The sequence below is a fragment of the Genypterus blacodes genome, unplaced genomic scaffold, assembly GCF_046128005.1.
Source record: "Genypterus blacodes isolate CSIRO-AG114 ecotype Tasmania unplaced genomic scaffold, CSIRO-AGI_Gbla_v1 ptg000118l_1, whole genome shotgun sequence".
Classification (NCBI taxonomy): Eukaryota; Metazoa; Chordata; class Actinopteri; order Ophidiiformes; family Ophidiidae; genus Genypterus; species Genypterus blacodes.
In genome coordinates, this window is record NW_027466921.1 from 1,287,708 (window position 1) to 1,304,303 (window position 16,596).

The following is a 16,596-nucleotide window of genomic DNA, read 5'->3' on the forward strand; positions in this document are numbered from 1 at the left end:
GTGATTGGATGGACATAAATCCACGAGACAGAAATGAAACACACACACACACCGGCTGGAGGTCGTGAGGAGAACCTGTGCGCTGAGATATATTACAGTGACGACAGGGTGTGTGTGTGTGGGGAAAAGTCACGTGTCCAGTTTTGTATCCGTCCACTTAAAGTAGCAAGAATCCAACAGTTTCATGTTATTTGAACGACACAACGGCACTAAAATGCAACAGAAAAAAGGGATTAAAGTGAAAATTAAACCTTTATTACAATTACAACGTCAACGTAAAGATGGTGATGAATTTCAGCTCGTTGGTGACCTCACGCCTAACAAGCCGTTTCATCTCACCTCACACACACATCGAGAAACGGATCGCTGCAATTAAACACGCCATGCTCGGGGCTACGTGTGTGTGTGTGTGTGTGTGTGCTGTAGGCCATGCGTGCAGCCCCTTTAAACACAGTATAATTCGCTGGCCGAGAACTCTTTGTCAAATAAACAGTGAGCCTGCCGTTTGCCTTTCTCCCAGAAATACATAATCTAAAATAATAACCCGGAATAATAAACTGTGTCATGTTCCCGTAACTGACAATCATCCACGCATGCTAACACACCGTCCAGACCTGGACGATTTGAGTTTTGATTCAAATGTGTTTCCCTCCCTCCTCTTTATTCCTTAGTTATGAGATCGCTTCACCGGAATTCAAACACAAACAACACATTAACTGTACAATCTGCAATCTGTAATCCAGTCTGTGAAATGTGTATCCACTTCCTGTTTGAGCTTTAACCTGAATGTTTGCGTGTTGTCTTTATCAAATAATCCAATCTGACCGGTCAGGCCGTAATGTTTAATTGATGTAATGAGGTGGTTACATTCCCGTATTGAGTAACTGATTGATTGAGCGGTGAATCTCTCTCTCTCTCACTCTCTCAGGGAGGTAAGATTCCAATCCGGTGGACAGCGCCAGAGGCTATCGCTTACAGGAAGTTTACGTCAGCCAGCGATGCGTGGAGTTACGGCATCGTGCTGTGGGAAGTGATGTCATATGGCGAACGGCCATACTGGGAGATGTCCAATCAGGATGTGAGTGAGGTTGCACGATGTTGGGATAGAAGTGTCAAACATTAAGACTGGACATGTAGCAACAAAACAGCTGATGGTGTTTGACAGTTAAACACTCTTACTTACTGAACGCTCTCCTTATGCTCAAGTGTGTTTACATGCATGATCGTGTGATGGCATCAAATAAATCAAACATTCCACAAAGGTTCTTCCTAAAACCGGGAAGTCCTCCAGGAACATTCCAGCCCGACCACAGCCTGCATGAAGCTTCTCCTCATTCTCCTCCTGCTCCTCCTCCTCCTCTGTCCAGGTAATCAAGGCGGTAGATGAAGGATACCGTCTTCCTCCGCCAATGGATTGCCCCGCTACGCTCTACCAGCTGATGTTGGACTGCTGGCAGAAGGAGCGGAACAACAGGCCCAAGTTTGACCAGATCGTCAGCATCCTGGACAAGCTCATCCGCAACCCGGGCAGCCTGAAGATCACCGCCAGCACCACGTCCAGGTACCAAACCACCGCCACCATCACACCGCCGCCTCCAGCTGAGAGTTTGAATGCGCTGTTTATTTTTAAACTGGTTTCGACAACAAGTTTAACCTTAACATACATGAACCTTTACTCAGAACAACAGTTGGGCTATTTCCTGTTTTTTGTATTTGTTTTCCTTTATTGGCGTTTGTTCTTCCATCATTGTTGTGAGTCTAAATACTGCCGCAGCCTCCAGGGATCAATTCATGTTAAAATAATGGAATATTCGGAACAATGGATATTGGCGTAAAGCAAAGGGAAGCTTGGAAGGATTCACATTCTAAAACTAATGTCATTATTATTTCCTGTGTGGAAAATAGGCAAAATGATTTCAAGCGTCTGCTAGTTCGGCCTTTGATTGGCGCTCACCTGCCCGTCAGACGCCAGGCGGTCCCATTCTGGATCTAATTCTCACCACACCTCCCACACAATGCATTATGGGTCATTAAAGGTTAGAGCTCTTCCTGCTCTCTGGTGATCCCAATGCTCCCAGACGGTAACAACAGGAAACATTAAGGAAATTACGCCTCCTCTTTGCTCCTTCTTTTTGGCCATTTTTAACATCTTTGTTCCTCCGTTGGCCGGACCGCTGCATGCAATTTGAATTTTAAATAGATGTTCGACATCATCGTTCCAGTCCGTACAGTTTGTCCCTGACATATTCCTCACTGCTATTCCCATTTTTTAACTCTTGTGCCACCTCGTTGGGACCGCCATGCTTTAAACAAAGGTGTAGGAAGGAAGTAGAACAGCCCATGTAGAGCTGTGTGTGTGGGAGGGAGGGGGGGTGAGATGGGGGGGCTGTGGTGTTATAGAGACGTCAAAGCTCATAACATTGACTAATGATTTCTTAAGAAAGTGAAAATAGGTCCCTTGGAGTTTGCATGTAATTTTCCTGATTGGCTTTTAACACTGGGCGAGCTCAGACCGGCCGACAGAGGAGGGTGTGCTGATTTATGAGAAGTGTGTGTGTGTGTGTGTGTGTGTGTGTGTGTGTGTGTGTGTGTGTGTGTGGAGAGCAGCTGCACTCAGCTCCACACACCTCGTTTGTCTCTGGGCTGTCCTGGCTGGCTAATGGAACACGCTGCCTCCCCCCCCCTCAACCCCCCACAGCCCCCATCCACTCCACAGCCCCAGACCAAAGCCCGGGACCTGAGTGGTCTCTGGACATGAGCGGAGAGGAGCAGAGGTCAGGAGGTCACGGGTGTCCATCAGAGAGTAATTATAGGCCGAGAGGGCGTCTTTACAGAGGAGGAGGTGTTGCTTTTTGGATCAACCGGTTCAACGTGACCTAGGATGATCATTCGGTTGAAGACGCCATGATGATGGAAGCAGCGGCGGCTCTTTATGATCGTTCATCTCCGAGTTTCATGAGGAAGTCATAAACAGGCAGATAACAGGGCGACAGCAGCATGTAAACATTGTGCTGCGATGCTCTGAGAGACCCCAAAATTCTGGATATAAATCTACAACCGGCAGATATTTTGTGTAATTTGCATTTGATAACTTTTCCGGAATTTCCCAAACGGTCTCTCAAACTCCAGCACATGATATAGTTCCCGGTGTGATCGCTGTAGCCGCTCCCAGGTGCACCCTGGGATGCGGCGAAGGGGGTGAACTCCTCCCGCGCTCTCCTGCCCACACGTATGTGCTCATCCTGCGCTCCTCCGCCGGGAGCCTCCCCGAAAAACATGAGACTACACAGCCCTGGTTATTCAGAGGTCAGACGAATGGAAGAAAGAGGAGAAACGAAAGAGGAGAACGAGAAGGCAGGAGTCTTTAGTCTCTCTCTTTCTCTCTCTCTGTCTCTCTCTCTAGCGTATTCATACCTCCTCCTGTTCAAATGTGTGTTTTCCTCCTTCACTACCTACGGTGCTCGGTCCACAAGGGGGTTTAGAAACCATCAGACGCAGCCCCCCTCCCCTCCCCTCCCCCCCTCCCCATCTTTCTCTCTGTTTAATCTCCAAACCGTCTTGTCTCTTGTGCCGCCGCGAGACGTTGCCGAGAAAAACGCAAGAACAAAGCAGGCGAAGAAGGCGATAAGAGGAGAGAAAAACAAGGTCACTCACAGTTTAGCTCTCGGAGGAGCTGGGAGAGGAAGAGGAGAGGAGATCAGAGGGAGGAAGAGGAGAGGAACCAAACTCTTCAGATCAATGGTTTTATTTCGTCTCATTAAAAATATGTCTACACTTCCGCCAGACATCTTCTTCTTCTTCTTCTTCTTCTCTCTCTCTCTCTCTCTCTCCCTCTCCTCATGCAAACCTCCCTCATCCGTGAGTGAGCGCTCCACCCGGCTCTCCAGGGGGTCCTGCGGGGCCCTCAGCAACTTTTGACAGACCTCTGATCTGGCAGGAGAAAGACTCAATCATTGTAACAACTTCCCACTCTGCTTCTTCTGCTTCTTCTTCTCTGCTTTTGTCTGAGATGTCAACTCGATTCTCTTTCTTTTGTCGTCTTAATATGCGGGTTTGTCAGCGTCGGGAATGATTTCTTATGAAAACCTCCTCATGGAACCTCTCATAGCTTGAGTCTGAAGATGCAGTTGAACACACACACACACACACAGACACCCAAAGAATCTTCAACAACATGATTTGTAGCACAAGGAAATGGAGGATTGAAGTCTTTAAAGGGCCGCTGTTGTTTTATCCGCCTTTCATCTGGAGAATTCCCTGGAGGAAGCCTGACGCTGGCATTTTCCGAAGTCCCCTTTTCCCGTGCCAAACACACACAAACACACACACACACACACACACCCACACACACACACACTGCCAATCCGAATCAGTCAAGAGGAGGAGGAGGACTTCCTGGTATTCTAATGAGTTTATTTACACGGCTATGAATAGTTTTCCCTGAGGGAGAACGACCCTGTTTTTTCTCTCTCCTGTCCTGCCTGGTTCAGCAAGGCTCTATTCCCAAGTGGTGTGTATGTGTGTTTGTGTGTGTGTGTGTGTTGATGCAGGTGCCTGTCTGATGTGTAATACAGGTGCTGCTGCTGCGTCCTACAACAAAGAGCCTTTGTAACCCAGTTTTAAATGCCACTCACAAACATTCAATAAACACACACACACACACACACACACACACACACACACACACACACACACACACACACACACACACACACACACACACACACACAACGTACATAGAGAGTAAAATCTATCAGGGCCAAGCATTGTTCATTGTGTGTGTTTGTGTGGTGACCCGGTTTGACCCGTTGCCCTATGACCTGGTTCCCTGAATTGATTTGATCGGTTTTTAAAGCAGCAGAGTGGAAACCACAGCAGCGGTAGTTCCGTTCTTCATCGTTTCCCTCCTCTCTCTCCTGTCTCTCTCTCTCCTGTCTCACTCTCTCTACCCGTCCTCGTCAGCACCCATGAATCAGACCCGCTCTCCTCACCTTCTGCAGTTTGATGGAGTTCTCTCTCTCTCTCTCTCTCTCTCTCTCTCTCTCTCTCCAAAGCCCCGACGCTCTTATCAAATTGGGATTTGATCCAATTGCAACCCTCCTCCTCCTCTTATCAAATGGAACGTCGGGTTTTGCTGCACGCTGCACATGTTGCAGCAGAAGCGTAACGACATTAGACAGAAGACGATGCCACTCGTGTTAATAATCCCACTCTTGAATATGTTAAATGTATTATGGAAATTCTTGATTTCTCGCAGGAATTCACCAACCCAAAGGCAATGTGCATGCTCCAATAACACACACACACACACACACACACACACACACGTATCCCTCCCTGGTGAGTGCTGAACGCTCAGTAAGACTCCTGGCTTATGGGCGCTTATGTGCATTAGGGACCAGTGTGAAAAACAAAAGTATCTAATAATACACATTTCCTGGTGATGTAACTCTTTCCATCCTCTCTCCCGGCGTGTGTGCAGGCCGGCCAACCTGCTGTTAGACAGGAGCAGTGTGGAGGATCCGTCCGCGGGGATGATGGCCGACTGGATGGACGGGATGCGCACGTTGCCCTGTAAGGAGGCCTTCTCCGGGGTCAGCTACAGCTCCTGTGACACGCTGGCCAAGACCTCCACAGAGTAAGACCACCACACACACACACACATTTAAAAGCACGTTCAGTGTAATCAATCGCAGTCTCCTGTTCGTGTAAATACAGCCGATATGGAAGCGTCCAGATAAGACCTGAGGTACGGTGATGTTTAGCTGAAGGTGAAGGCCAGAGCTCAGCTGCTCGTCCCACTGAGCGCTCACTGGTCTTATCAGAATGTCCCTGGCTTCTGGTTTGGTCAGTCTGCATACTTTGGTTAAGTGGGTCCAAATGTAAACTCATGTGTTCAATTAATGAAATCTAGAGCAAAGATTCCAAAAACAAAGATAGAGAAGAATGTGTCGGGGACGCCACGTGTAGAGAATCAAGCAGAAGCACAATGATAACAGCCAAAACAAGATAATACAAGTATATACAAACCTCTGGACTCAGAGCTCTATCCCTCTCGCGCTCTCCCTCTCTCCCGCCCCCACCCCCCTCTCTCTCTCTCGTTGGTGGCCTGCTGGTTGGTTAATTCATGGTATGTGACCTGGTAAATAATTGGACATTTCTAATCAGTGTGATCAAAGCAGCAGTTAATGGTGGTGATAGCAGTGGTGAGTGCGTGGGTGTGTGTGTGTGTGTGTGTGTGTGTGTTGAGGGGGGGTTAGTTGTGGGGGGTTGTCAGGGCTGCATTCAGCTTAACCCCCTGTCAATAACGGTCTTTTCACAGCGCAGATCAATACGAACTGTGTGTCTGTAATCACACCGTGTTCTTCACGTTTCAAACTTCTTCTCTGCTTCACTCTTTAAAGTTTTTTACTGTTAAAGTTAAACATGTGCGAGTGTCTGGTGCCAACTGGTAAATCAGAGGGTGAGATGTTCTCAGTGAGTCATTTGCGTGGAACGTCTGCCAGCAGTCGGCATTAACGAGGGTTTATGTTTTAATCAGATAAGCATGTAAATAACAACGTGTGGAGTTAATAATCTGACAATGTTCATAAATGGTTTCAAAATCCTTTAAGGGATCGTTTCCAAGCTGTTGCTGATATTAGGTCAGTAAACTCCCAACAGCTGAAGAGTCTCTGCTTTGTCTCCGCACAAAACAAAACGGGTATTTACCAAGACGATTTCCGGCCGGGGACCAGCGAAATGTCAACTTATAAAAATAACCTGGATGAGATTCTGTTTTCTAGTGCTGAACCACTTTGTGACGTATGGTTTTCATTTAAAAACAAATGCATTTAATTGTGTATATTTACAATAGGGACCGTGTGTGGAGATGCCCAGAAAACTCACAGAACATGAACGCATCTGTTTAACTGAAGAATCTAACATACACAATTAGACATATGTACAACCTCTTAATATTATACATCTGATTGCAAGATGTCCTTCAGTTAAATGAAAGGAGATACTGTATTGTAAATGTTTAGAGCTTATGTTGAGCTTTGTTGATGGTCTCTCTCTGTTTGAAGACCTTCAGATGTCCTCAGTCTCTGTTCTGTGGCTCTGTCTTCTCTCTCACATGACACGACACAAAAGTCTTTTATTTTTCAGGCTTTTTCTCGTGCTTTTTATCAAAGAATCGTGTTGAAATCAATGGAATGCTGCGCCGAGTCGATGCATCACCGAACTAAGAGGCTTACGCTGCAGACTGACATCACAGATGAAGCAGCAGATAACCTTGTAGCAAACAAATCATATTTGTCTGTGATGGCTTTTCTGTAGATGCTAAATTGGATGAGTGGGGTATTTAATCCACTGCAGGCGGAGCTGAAGGCACCGAGGCCGTCTCGGATACAAGCCTCGGCCCAGACTATGGATTGGCTCCGTATGGATTCGTGTATTGATCCCTACGCTCTTAATCTAGTCCTTGATATTCAGCACAAAGCATGTCGGTGCACTGACCTCTGAGGAACAGTAATCATACCTGGCAGCAGCGTGCTGACTCATCTGCTACAGTCGTTTGTTCAAATCCTTCTTTGAGACGGGAAAGGGATTGATTGACGAGGAAATAATCATTCATTTGCAGCTTTCTCTCCAGAGTGCAGCCAGAGTTCAGGGCTCCAGGAGGCGGAGAGTTAATGACAGCAAATGGCAATAATCTGAACAGAATGAACACTGACATTTCCTCCGACAACCTCCAATTCAGAGCCTGCCCGGTAGACAAACCTTCCCTCTACATTATAGCGGCTGTATAAGTGGCTAATCATGCCTGAGCCCAGAATTCACCTACTTTCAGTGACGGTAAGAGCAACATAATTAGAGGATCACCGGCCATCAAACACACTGCTCTCCTCTTTGGTGCTTTACTGGCCCGGCCTCTCTCGTTTCCCTGCTCAGTCCATCGCTACCAGCCGATTGTCTTCTGCCCCCATTTCTTGAGTGTGACTCTCGCTCGCCGGCTAAGTGATGACTTCATCGCCTGTGAGGCTTTGATCGTTCCGTCACTCTCTACACTCTGGAATGTCACTGTGCTCCGATGCCTGAGGCCGTGCCGCGGCTCTGTCCGCCTGTCTGAGCGTTCAAGCATACCAACCTGTTATATGGGTCCACCTGTGCTGATGCAAACAGCCACACCGCACTTTTTAATTGTGGTTTTATGGTAGAAGTTACTGTGTAGTGTTCGGCAGAGAAATACCCCGAAGAGAACGTCTTCTGGAATCGTCTGAGAGTAAACATCGTGACACGCCGCTGCCAGAAACTGTGACGGTGATTGTTTCTGTATATGGGCGACATATACCAAATGTCAAGTCAAGTTTATCTGTTTAGCCCAATATTACATGAAAGGGCTTAACAAAGCCAGACAACAAACTATTCCCAAGAGCCAAAAAGCTCTCAAAGAAGGAAAAAAGAGATGGCTGAAATGTTTGAAGGGGCAATTCAAAGACAGATTCCCTCTCCTCAAAGGACCAGGTGTGCAATAGGAGCCCAAGGTGGGGAAGGAAACCAATTACAAAGAGACAGAAGAGAGGAGACAATAAAGGAAAATAAAATAAATACAACACTGGAGTCCTGATCCAGTAAGAGAATCTGAAGTCTCAAAGAGAAAGAAAGAAAGTAAAGACAGCTCATATCTTTCTTCCTTCAGGAGAGAGAGAGCGGAGGCCCCAAAATGCACCACGGAACATTAGTGAAGCAAAGAAAAGATGTCAACTCAGCAGCGAGCGTAGACTCCCGGCGGATTCAGGCGCAGCACAGAGGTCCCGCTGAGCTCCACGTCTCCTACAGAGCCGCTAGTCACGCCGGCGTTCTACATCTGTATCTCATTTAACAATACAGTACTTTGCTCTGTCCACTTTAAAAAGCCAGAGGCGCACACGTCGCGGATGTAATCACAGAAATTCAGCCGGTGATCCACGCATCGATAAACCAGAGTGGCCATGTCAGGTAGATAAACGAGGGGAGAATTAGCTTTGACGTGGCGTGTTTAGCATCTGGTTAGAACATGAGGAATTATGTCATTTGTCAGAGTACGTCCTTTGAATGTCAAAGGGAGGAAGAGATGGATTTATCAAGTGTGTCGAGTGTGTGACGGGGTTGAAGATCTTAATCTGCCGAGTGTTTAAAACATTGAAACACTTCATTTCCTGAAATCACGCGGCAGCTTGATAGGACGGAACCATGTGTTGGATTATTTGTTTAGATTGTGTAATGAATGCTGTGTCTGGTATAGATTCATAAAGATTAAAACATCTGTACAAATCTACACTGGAAATGAGATCTCTGTGGAATTGTTCTAGTATAAGTTGCTTTGCATGTTCATATTGTTACATAGTCATATTTGATTTATTCATGTTAGCTAAACCAGTTACTAGATTTCTGCTTTTTACTCTAAATGTAGCTATTAAATGTTAGACTTTATGTATACTTTGTGTCCATACGTGCCATTGTGTTAACGTTGCCGGACCTGGCTGTGTCTCAGTAGAGTGGTACTGACGGAGGTCCACGTCACGCCGGCCTCTTGCCCAGAATGGGAGCCGTCCATGGGGATCACCACTCTCTAGTGCCCAGCTCCTCTCCTCCTCCTCCTCAGGCTGGCTGGATGGTGGGTGGAGGACCGACGCCGCCCCCCACCTGGGAGCTGTAACCTCCCTCCAGAACCGCTGACGGGCTCTGACTCACTGTGCATTTAAAGGGACAGTGTAATCTAGTGTTGGCAGACTAGAAAAGGAGACATGTTATGTGAATATACAAATAAGATTCACATTTACATTTATTACTGTGCTGATTTGAAGACACCAACAACAACAAAAACTTGATGCAGACTGTCCCTTTATATTGTAACACTGAGTTGAAGCACTGTGTGATTTTCGTCACTTTCAGTTTCTGGACGGTCAAACTGTTTTGGCTGCCGCTGGCAAACTAACAAACCATCTGCTCGCTTGCACATAATAAAAAAAACGTAATTGTGTCAGTTTCTGATTTAATACTTTGTGTAAACTTCCTCGGTTTGCGTGCACTAAAAAAGTTGACAATCGGCGAGAAGTTGTGTCTGCGATGCTCTGCCACAGCGCCGACTGTCCTCTAATGCTTCTACTAATACAATGCTGCCACTCGCTCAGACGGGCAAAGAAGAAGAGCCCGTAACACCAGCTGGTTTATCTACAAATGCTCTGCGTGTGTGTGTGTGTTGCTGTACTTATCTATGATGAGGATCTGTATTCTTCAGAAATGATTTGATAGCTCTAATCACCCAAGCCTGACTAACATCTCTTGTACACACCTGAAAAGGATGCTGGGAGATCTATATGCATGTCTCTAACCTCTTTAATGAGCTTTTGATGAATTGTTTTGAGTCACAGCGTTACGTCCTTCACATGTACCCGAGCTGCTCCCTTCTCCACACTATGTACCCCGTGAACACACACATCACACACATCACACACGTGATGCAGGGTTGCCACTGTGGCCATTTTCTCCTGCGCTGACAGGGTCATAATGGCAGCTGTCAGCGTAGCCCCAAAGGCCCACCCCCCCAGTGTTTAGTGATGGGAGAATGTTGGCAGCCCCCGCAGTCTTCTCCTGCAAAGATGTGGCAGCCCAGTGGCCTTCTGGGAAATGCAGTCCTTAGTGACTGACAGCTGCAAGGGGAAGAAGAAGGGGGCAGCACAGGGGAGCATGTAGCTAAATGTCACACGGGTGTCACAATGTCCAGTGCTAACACACACTTTTCCCTTTTTCTCTGTCACTATCTTTCCCCCCTGATGGTCTCTCATTCTGGCTTTCTCTCTCTTTCTATCTCTCTGTTTCTCTGCACACCAGGGACCTGAAGAAGGTGGGAGTGACGATTGTAGGACCTCAGAAGAAGATCGTGAGCAGCCTCAAAGCCCTTGATTCACTCACCAAGGACGGCCCGGTACCTGTTTAAAAACATGAAACCAACGAAACTCACCAGAGACCAGTCAGTGTCAGTGTGTGCTCTAACCCACAGTGCTTCCATATCCACACTAGAGATGGGAAGGAAATGGAGAAATGCGAGAATAGTGACTAAAATTAGGGCTTCCGTCGTTCCGTTGAAAGACGATGCCGAGCCCTGCCCGTAAAACAGGAGGAGCGGGGCGCAGACCTGTCTGGGAGGTAAGCAGCTGACTCTTCAAACCTCCGGCCCTCCGTGAAACAAGTTGAGATGCCTTACAGACAAAAAAGGAGGGTAGAGAGAGTAGAGAATGGCTAGCAAGTAGAGAACAGCTAGCGAAGTCGGAGGAACCTGGATGGAGATGGGACTGGAAAAGCATCGTGCCCGAGCTGTTCGGGGTCGGGAACGCTCTCGTCTCTCGTCCCTTCACGAGGCGATGGAACGACTGAGTCTTCTTGCGGGGAGGACGGACAGACCCCTGACGTGGACCCCTTTCTTTTTCTGGACTCTTGGAAGTCTTCAGATGCAACAATTTGCTATAACTACCTGAGTTTACTGTCTGAACCCATGACAGTGAGAGTGAGTCGGTACGATAGGCAGACACACCTAAACCATAACCCAAGCCATTTTAAATCCTTATCTCTAGCCCATAGCGTTTGCATTCAGTACACCTGTCATATAAAAGCAATAATTATGATAATCAGTTATATAGAAGCAATGAGTCTGTCTCACATTTACAACATATGGAATGCTGTGCTTTGTCGATGAAAGGGCCATAACTCACTTCACACACATTTTTGTTTTCTTGGTTACGAGCGGATATTGTATAGTTACAGTGCTGCTCTCTCACCCAGTACTGTTTCTACAAAATCTCAGGATGTACAGCGGACATTTCTTCATCGCATTTCCTTTTAACGAGGAGGAAAACGGAACGGAGCCGAGCGAGAAGTCGGGGCGAGGTGGGGAGGAAAACGATGCAAATTGCACGAGAGAGATTGAGAGAAAGAAAGAGAATGCAAATGGAGGAGTTTCATACACTGATGTCACGGTTGTGGTGTTGCGGAGCTGTCGGGTGTCTGCACGTCTGTTTCAAGTTAGCATAACAAACCTCACTCTTTTCTTCTTCTTCTTCCTCTTCCACCAAGCAGCAGGAACGAGTCTTCATGTCAGTAGAGACTGTAAGTGTGTTTCTTTACCTGCAGTCAGTCTGTATCTGGACGAGTTGTTGGTTTTGTTTCATTTCAGTATGAGGTCATTCTGTTATGTTTCACCTGACAAATAGCAGACAAACCCACAAAGCCACGTGACAGCGGTCGTGTCCGTCTTGGGTCAGAAATGTAGCGTATTGACTCCTGATTCCCGCTCTGTTTGGTGTTCGGTGCCTGCTAGGGTCCGGTTGGATCTCGGTGGGTGCCAACATGTTGTAGTTAAGGTCTCAGTCTGATGTCTGTGCTCTCGAACAGGAAAAACACACTCGGCTGTGTTCACTCAGAGCACCTTTAGAGCTGCCGAGGGCTTTTTTCTGTTGCTACAATTGACGATTCAGTTGAGTTTGCTCTCTAGCTGCTGCTTTGATGGCAAGGACAGGAACATGGAGGCTTGTGGCTAAATGTCGTCCTCCTTTGTCATCGAGCTTTTAATCATCTTATAATCTTACTAAATCGTCATATTCTGATACCATTTGCTCCGGCCCTAGACATGTTAACGGTTGGTTCCCCCGCAGTCCATCCTTGCCATGATTGGTCAGCTAGAAAAGACACTGAGAAGTTGAATTTCTTTCAACCTCAGAAAAAAAGAAATCACGGCGCTCGGCACATTCTAAAGCACCGGCAGCACATTTTGACAAACGGCGTCTCCCACAGGAGTACAAGCAAAAAGGAAAAGGTGCTAGCAGTGAGGAAAAGGTGCCTGCTCGTGAACACAGCCTTTATTTATCGCTGCCCTAAAGCAGCCAGGAGTAAAAACGCCGTAAACGAGAGACCTTAAGCGTACAGGACGGGAGTTTCCTGAAGGCACCTTAGAACTTAGACGATCTTGCGTTCTGCTGCTTTGATGCCACCCAGCCGACGTCCAGTAAAGACGTCCATGTGTGTGTCGTCTTTAAGCTTGTTCAGAGCACTTAGTACGGAAAAAAGCGTGAGCACTTTTGCTGTGAAAATGAAATCTCGTTGCCTTGGCACGGACTTTGGTGTTTTTGTTGGGAAACCTGTTGCTGATCAGTGCGAGTCCTCCTCCGTTACCTGCTCCATCTGTGGACGCTGCTGGTGCTGCTACGTGTTCTAATTAGTGTGTACATAGTGTAAAACCCGACTAAATGATAGCGACTAGCACTACAGACCCCACTATATGTACATGAACATCCTCTTTGTACAAATTTTTGTATATATAAAAGAATGGGAAAAAAACACATTTTAATTAAAAAGAGACAAAAATCATCTGTATTATATTTTATCTTATTTTGAGTTATATTTGTCGGCTTTGTTTTTCTTTTCTACAATAAAAAAAAAATCAATTATGGTTACATTATTATTTATTTCTTAACATGCAGTGCAACATTGAACTTTTTTTTGTTTTGTTTTTTTCCATAGCATTTGCAGTAAACAATGTGTCCATGCTATCAGTGTTTTGTACTTTGACTTACTTTATAAGCCTGTGACATCTGAGAGAGCAATACTGTTACACACCATCCAGACCCTCCATTTCTTCTTTTAGACTGACCCGCGTGTCTGCGTGCGTGCGTGTGTGTGTGTGTGGCTGTGTGGATGTATGTGTGTGTGTGCAAAATCTAGATCGCCTTGTCTACTAATGTAAAATGATTTGTAGTGCAAACATTTATATTTTTATAATAAACATTCTCAAAATATTTTCCAACATTGGATGTTGATAGATTTGTTCCTGGGTTTTTTCTTTGGTGTTTTTGTGTTGTTTTTTTCTTTTGTATTTTGTAATGCAATAAATACGCTGCTGATGATAATGTGATAGCTGTCTTTGGATTTGCAAACATCAAGAAAACACATTACTCAATCAATCACGCTACAGAGAGCTCACGCCGCTTTGCCTCCGTTCCACAACTAACAACATTTTGCATATACTGTAGATGGTTTCTATGGCAACACGGTTTGCAAACCTCCTCAGTTTTAGAAATGATATAAAGTGAACCACATGTTCCACAAAGCATCATAAATCAAGCAAAGGAAGCGAATCTGCAACCACTATTGTTAACCTCAGAGCTCACCTTGTGGAAATTGGATTTATGGGCGATACTGCATTAATAATATGTCGCAGTGGCATCTGATAATGGATATTGGTTTCCAAATAGGCCAACAATCTAGCAAGGAGGAGAGATTGCAGATTTGGATATTAATTTACAAGCATTTGCATGATTTTCGTTCTGGAAGTGAGTTAAACTGTCATTTGATTCAACTTGGGTTTGAGCTCATAATAAGCAAGAGCAGACAGTTACTGTGGTTACGGTAACAGTTCTCATTTACCATCTAATCTACAGCAGTTTATTCAGTTGCTGATGAAAATGATTTATTATTAAAACACTTATTTGTTCTGTATTGATGATGCCAGAAGCTGACAGCAGGGAATAATTGATCATCCTTTCTCAGCATTTCAAGGCGACTTCATAGACTTGACTGAAGTGAGGCACGCACACACACACCTACACACACTGCAGTATCATTTCTGATTCTGAAAAGTCTGTGAAAGAGGGAGAGAGATTTTTCTATTGACCTGAAAAAAAGAAGTGCGAGTCTCTCACTGTGAGATGAAACACGTTTCGCCTCGGATTGAAAATCTATCTGAACATCTGTGCTGACTGACGGTCAAATCTAAATTGTTCAGTCACCCTTCAGGGACATCTGCTCCTCTTTGTCTTTCTCTTTCTCTCCCTCCGTCTCTCCCTCCATTCCCACCTGTTGCAGTGTGAGTGAGGCTTTGTTGGGCCAGAGAGCCCTCGGCGGCTACACAATCAGTCCACAATCAGCCTGCAAAGGAAAATGAGTCATCCTGCCATATTTCCCTAAATTTAGTACGTGGTCGTCAGCGCTGGATGGAAATCTGGGAGACGTCTTGGTTGGGCTCCAAGTCCGCATTTCATGGATTATATAGGCCATGTGGCACATCATAACACAACTCATGGGAACTGTAGTGTAGAAGGAGTGGAACTGTGGCTAAAACGCACTTTAGATGCAGTGATTATAAAGTTCGCTGCTTTATCCAAATACAGTCGGGAGTCCATTGTAAACATGTGCCTGTCTCTGCTGGGTGTGAGCAGTTGGTTTGATCGCAACGTCGGTCATAATATTTGACTTAGATCAGCTTTAAAAGTATTGAAGCATCTGTAATGAAGTATCTTTGTGATAGAGGTCCTCCCTAATAATGACGTCACCGTATCTCTGCATACTTTTAAGTTGTGGTTCCCCTACTTGCTACAGTATTTAAACATGCGCCCTCTCAGTAACCTAATCCACAGACACGACTCCTGGACATGCTCACAACAGACATAAACATCTTCCAGAATAGCAGTTCACGTACTGTACACTCCACTCTCCATATAGTCCACATAACCCCCACATCTGCCACGCAGCTCCCAAACCCAGCCGCCGCCTCGGCTTCTGTTTCCAATCCCATCCACCCGACTCAGAGTGCCGTCTCTTTGTTCCCCGACCACCTCTAATAAACCATTTAATTTCCAATCAGCCATGCTTACAGAGATGATTTGTTGTGTGACTTTAAACGTGGAAGATCTCTCTGAGGTTTTTTCTTCTGACTCGGAGGAGATGAGATGTGTCAGTGAAGGGAAAGAGTGATGGTCTCTCTGCTGAATGTGGAGAGGCGGACACTGTCCAGATGTTCCCAAACAGATGTGCAGTGAGAGAAACCCCCCCTCCCCTCCTCGCCCGAGTCCAAGAAGAATGGACAGTTTGGTAGACAAGATCAACAGTTTGCTTTTTTATAATCTGTATCTGGAAAGATGGAGGGAGTGAGTGAGGAGGAGGAGAGCAGGCAGGTGTGGCGAAGGTGTGGCAGCTCTGTGAACCTCCAAGAACGGCGACATACGCCCGTGGAGCAAGGCAGTAAAAGTTTTTACCACCACAATTCATCATCGTGCGTGAGTAAAAAGCAATGAGAAAACACGGCCATGATGTGTAAAATTAATGTCCACTATGAACGGAGGAAATAGGACTCGTCTGCAAAAACGCCCTCATTAAAAATACAACTCTGCAAAAGACATTTACACAGGCGTGAATATTGTGGAGCTGCTTTTAAAACATGCTCTAAACCAGAACTTTATGGTCCAAAAGAGGAGGCGACACGGATCTGGTAATGTACAATTAAGCTCAAATACGGATCATGTCTCTAAACGTTTAATTCTTGAATTGAGCTCATTTTCTTTAACAGTGACAGAAATTTGCTGCAGTGAAATTTCAGTGAGATTTGTTTTCATTACACTACAAAATAAACAAGACATTTCCCACTCTATTTGTATTATTTATGACAGAAAAATAACAAATTAAACAACTGTTATCATTAGAGCAGGACAATGGCTGACAGGTCTGACCTCTGACCCTGCCTCCCCTGGCTTCCCTCTGCTCTCCAGCTGTGTGCAGCTGCTTTGCAGGGCGTGACGCCATGTT

General features: G+C 45.8%; 1 protein-coding gene across 1 annotated transcript in view; it reads left to right on the forward strand.

Annotated features, from left to right (window-relative positions):
- The window catches only part of epha3 (eph receptor A3), an 82,790-nt gene extending 68,878 nt beyond the window's left edge, over window positions 1-13,912 (forward strand). The window contains exons 14-18 of the mRNA XM_076161988.1: window positions 929-1,078; window positions 1,368-1,561; window positions 5,483-5,638; window positions 9,518-9,640; window positions 10,858-13,912. Of these exons, the coding sequence (XP_076018103.1) occupies window positions 929-1,078; window positions 1,368-1,561; window positions 5,483-5,638; window positions 9,518-9,599 (582 nt within the window). The 3' untranslated portion in view covers window positions 9,600-9,640; window positions 10,858-13,912. The remainder of the gene's footprint in view (window positions 1-928; window positions 1,079-1,367; window positions 1,562-5,482; window positions 5,639-9,517; window positions 9,641-10,857) is intronic.
- Window positions 13,913-16,596: the final 2,684 nt, after the last annotated feature.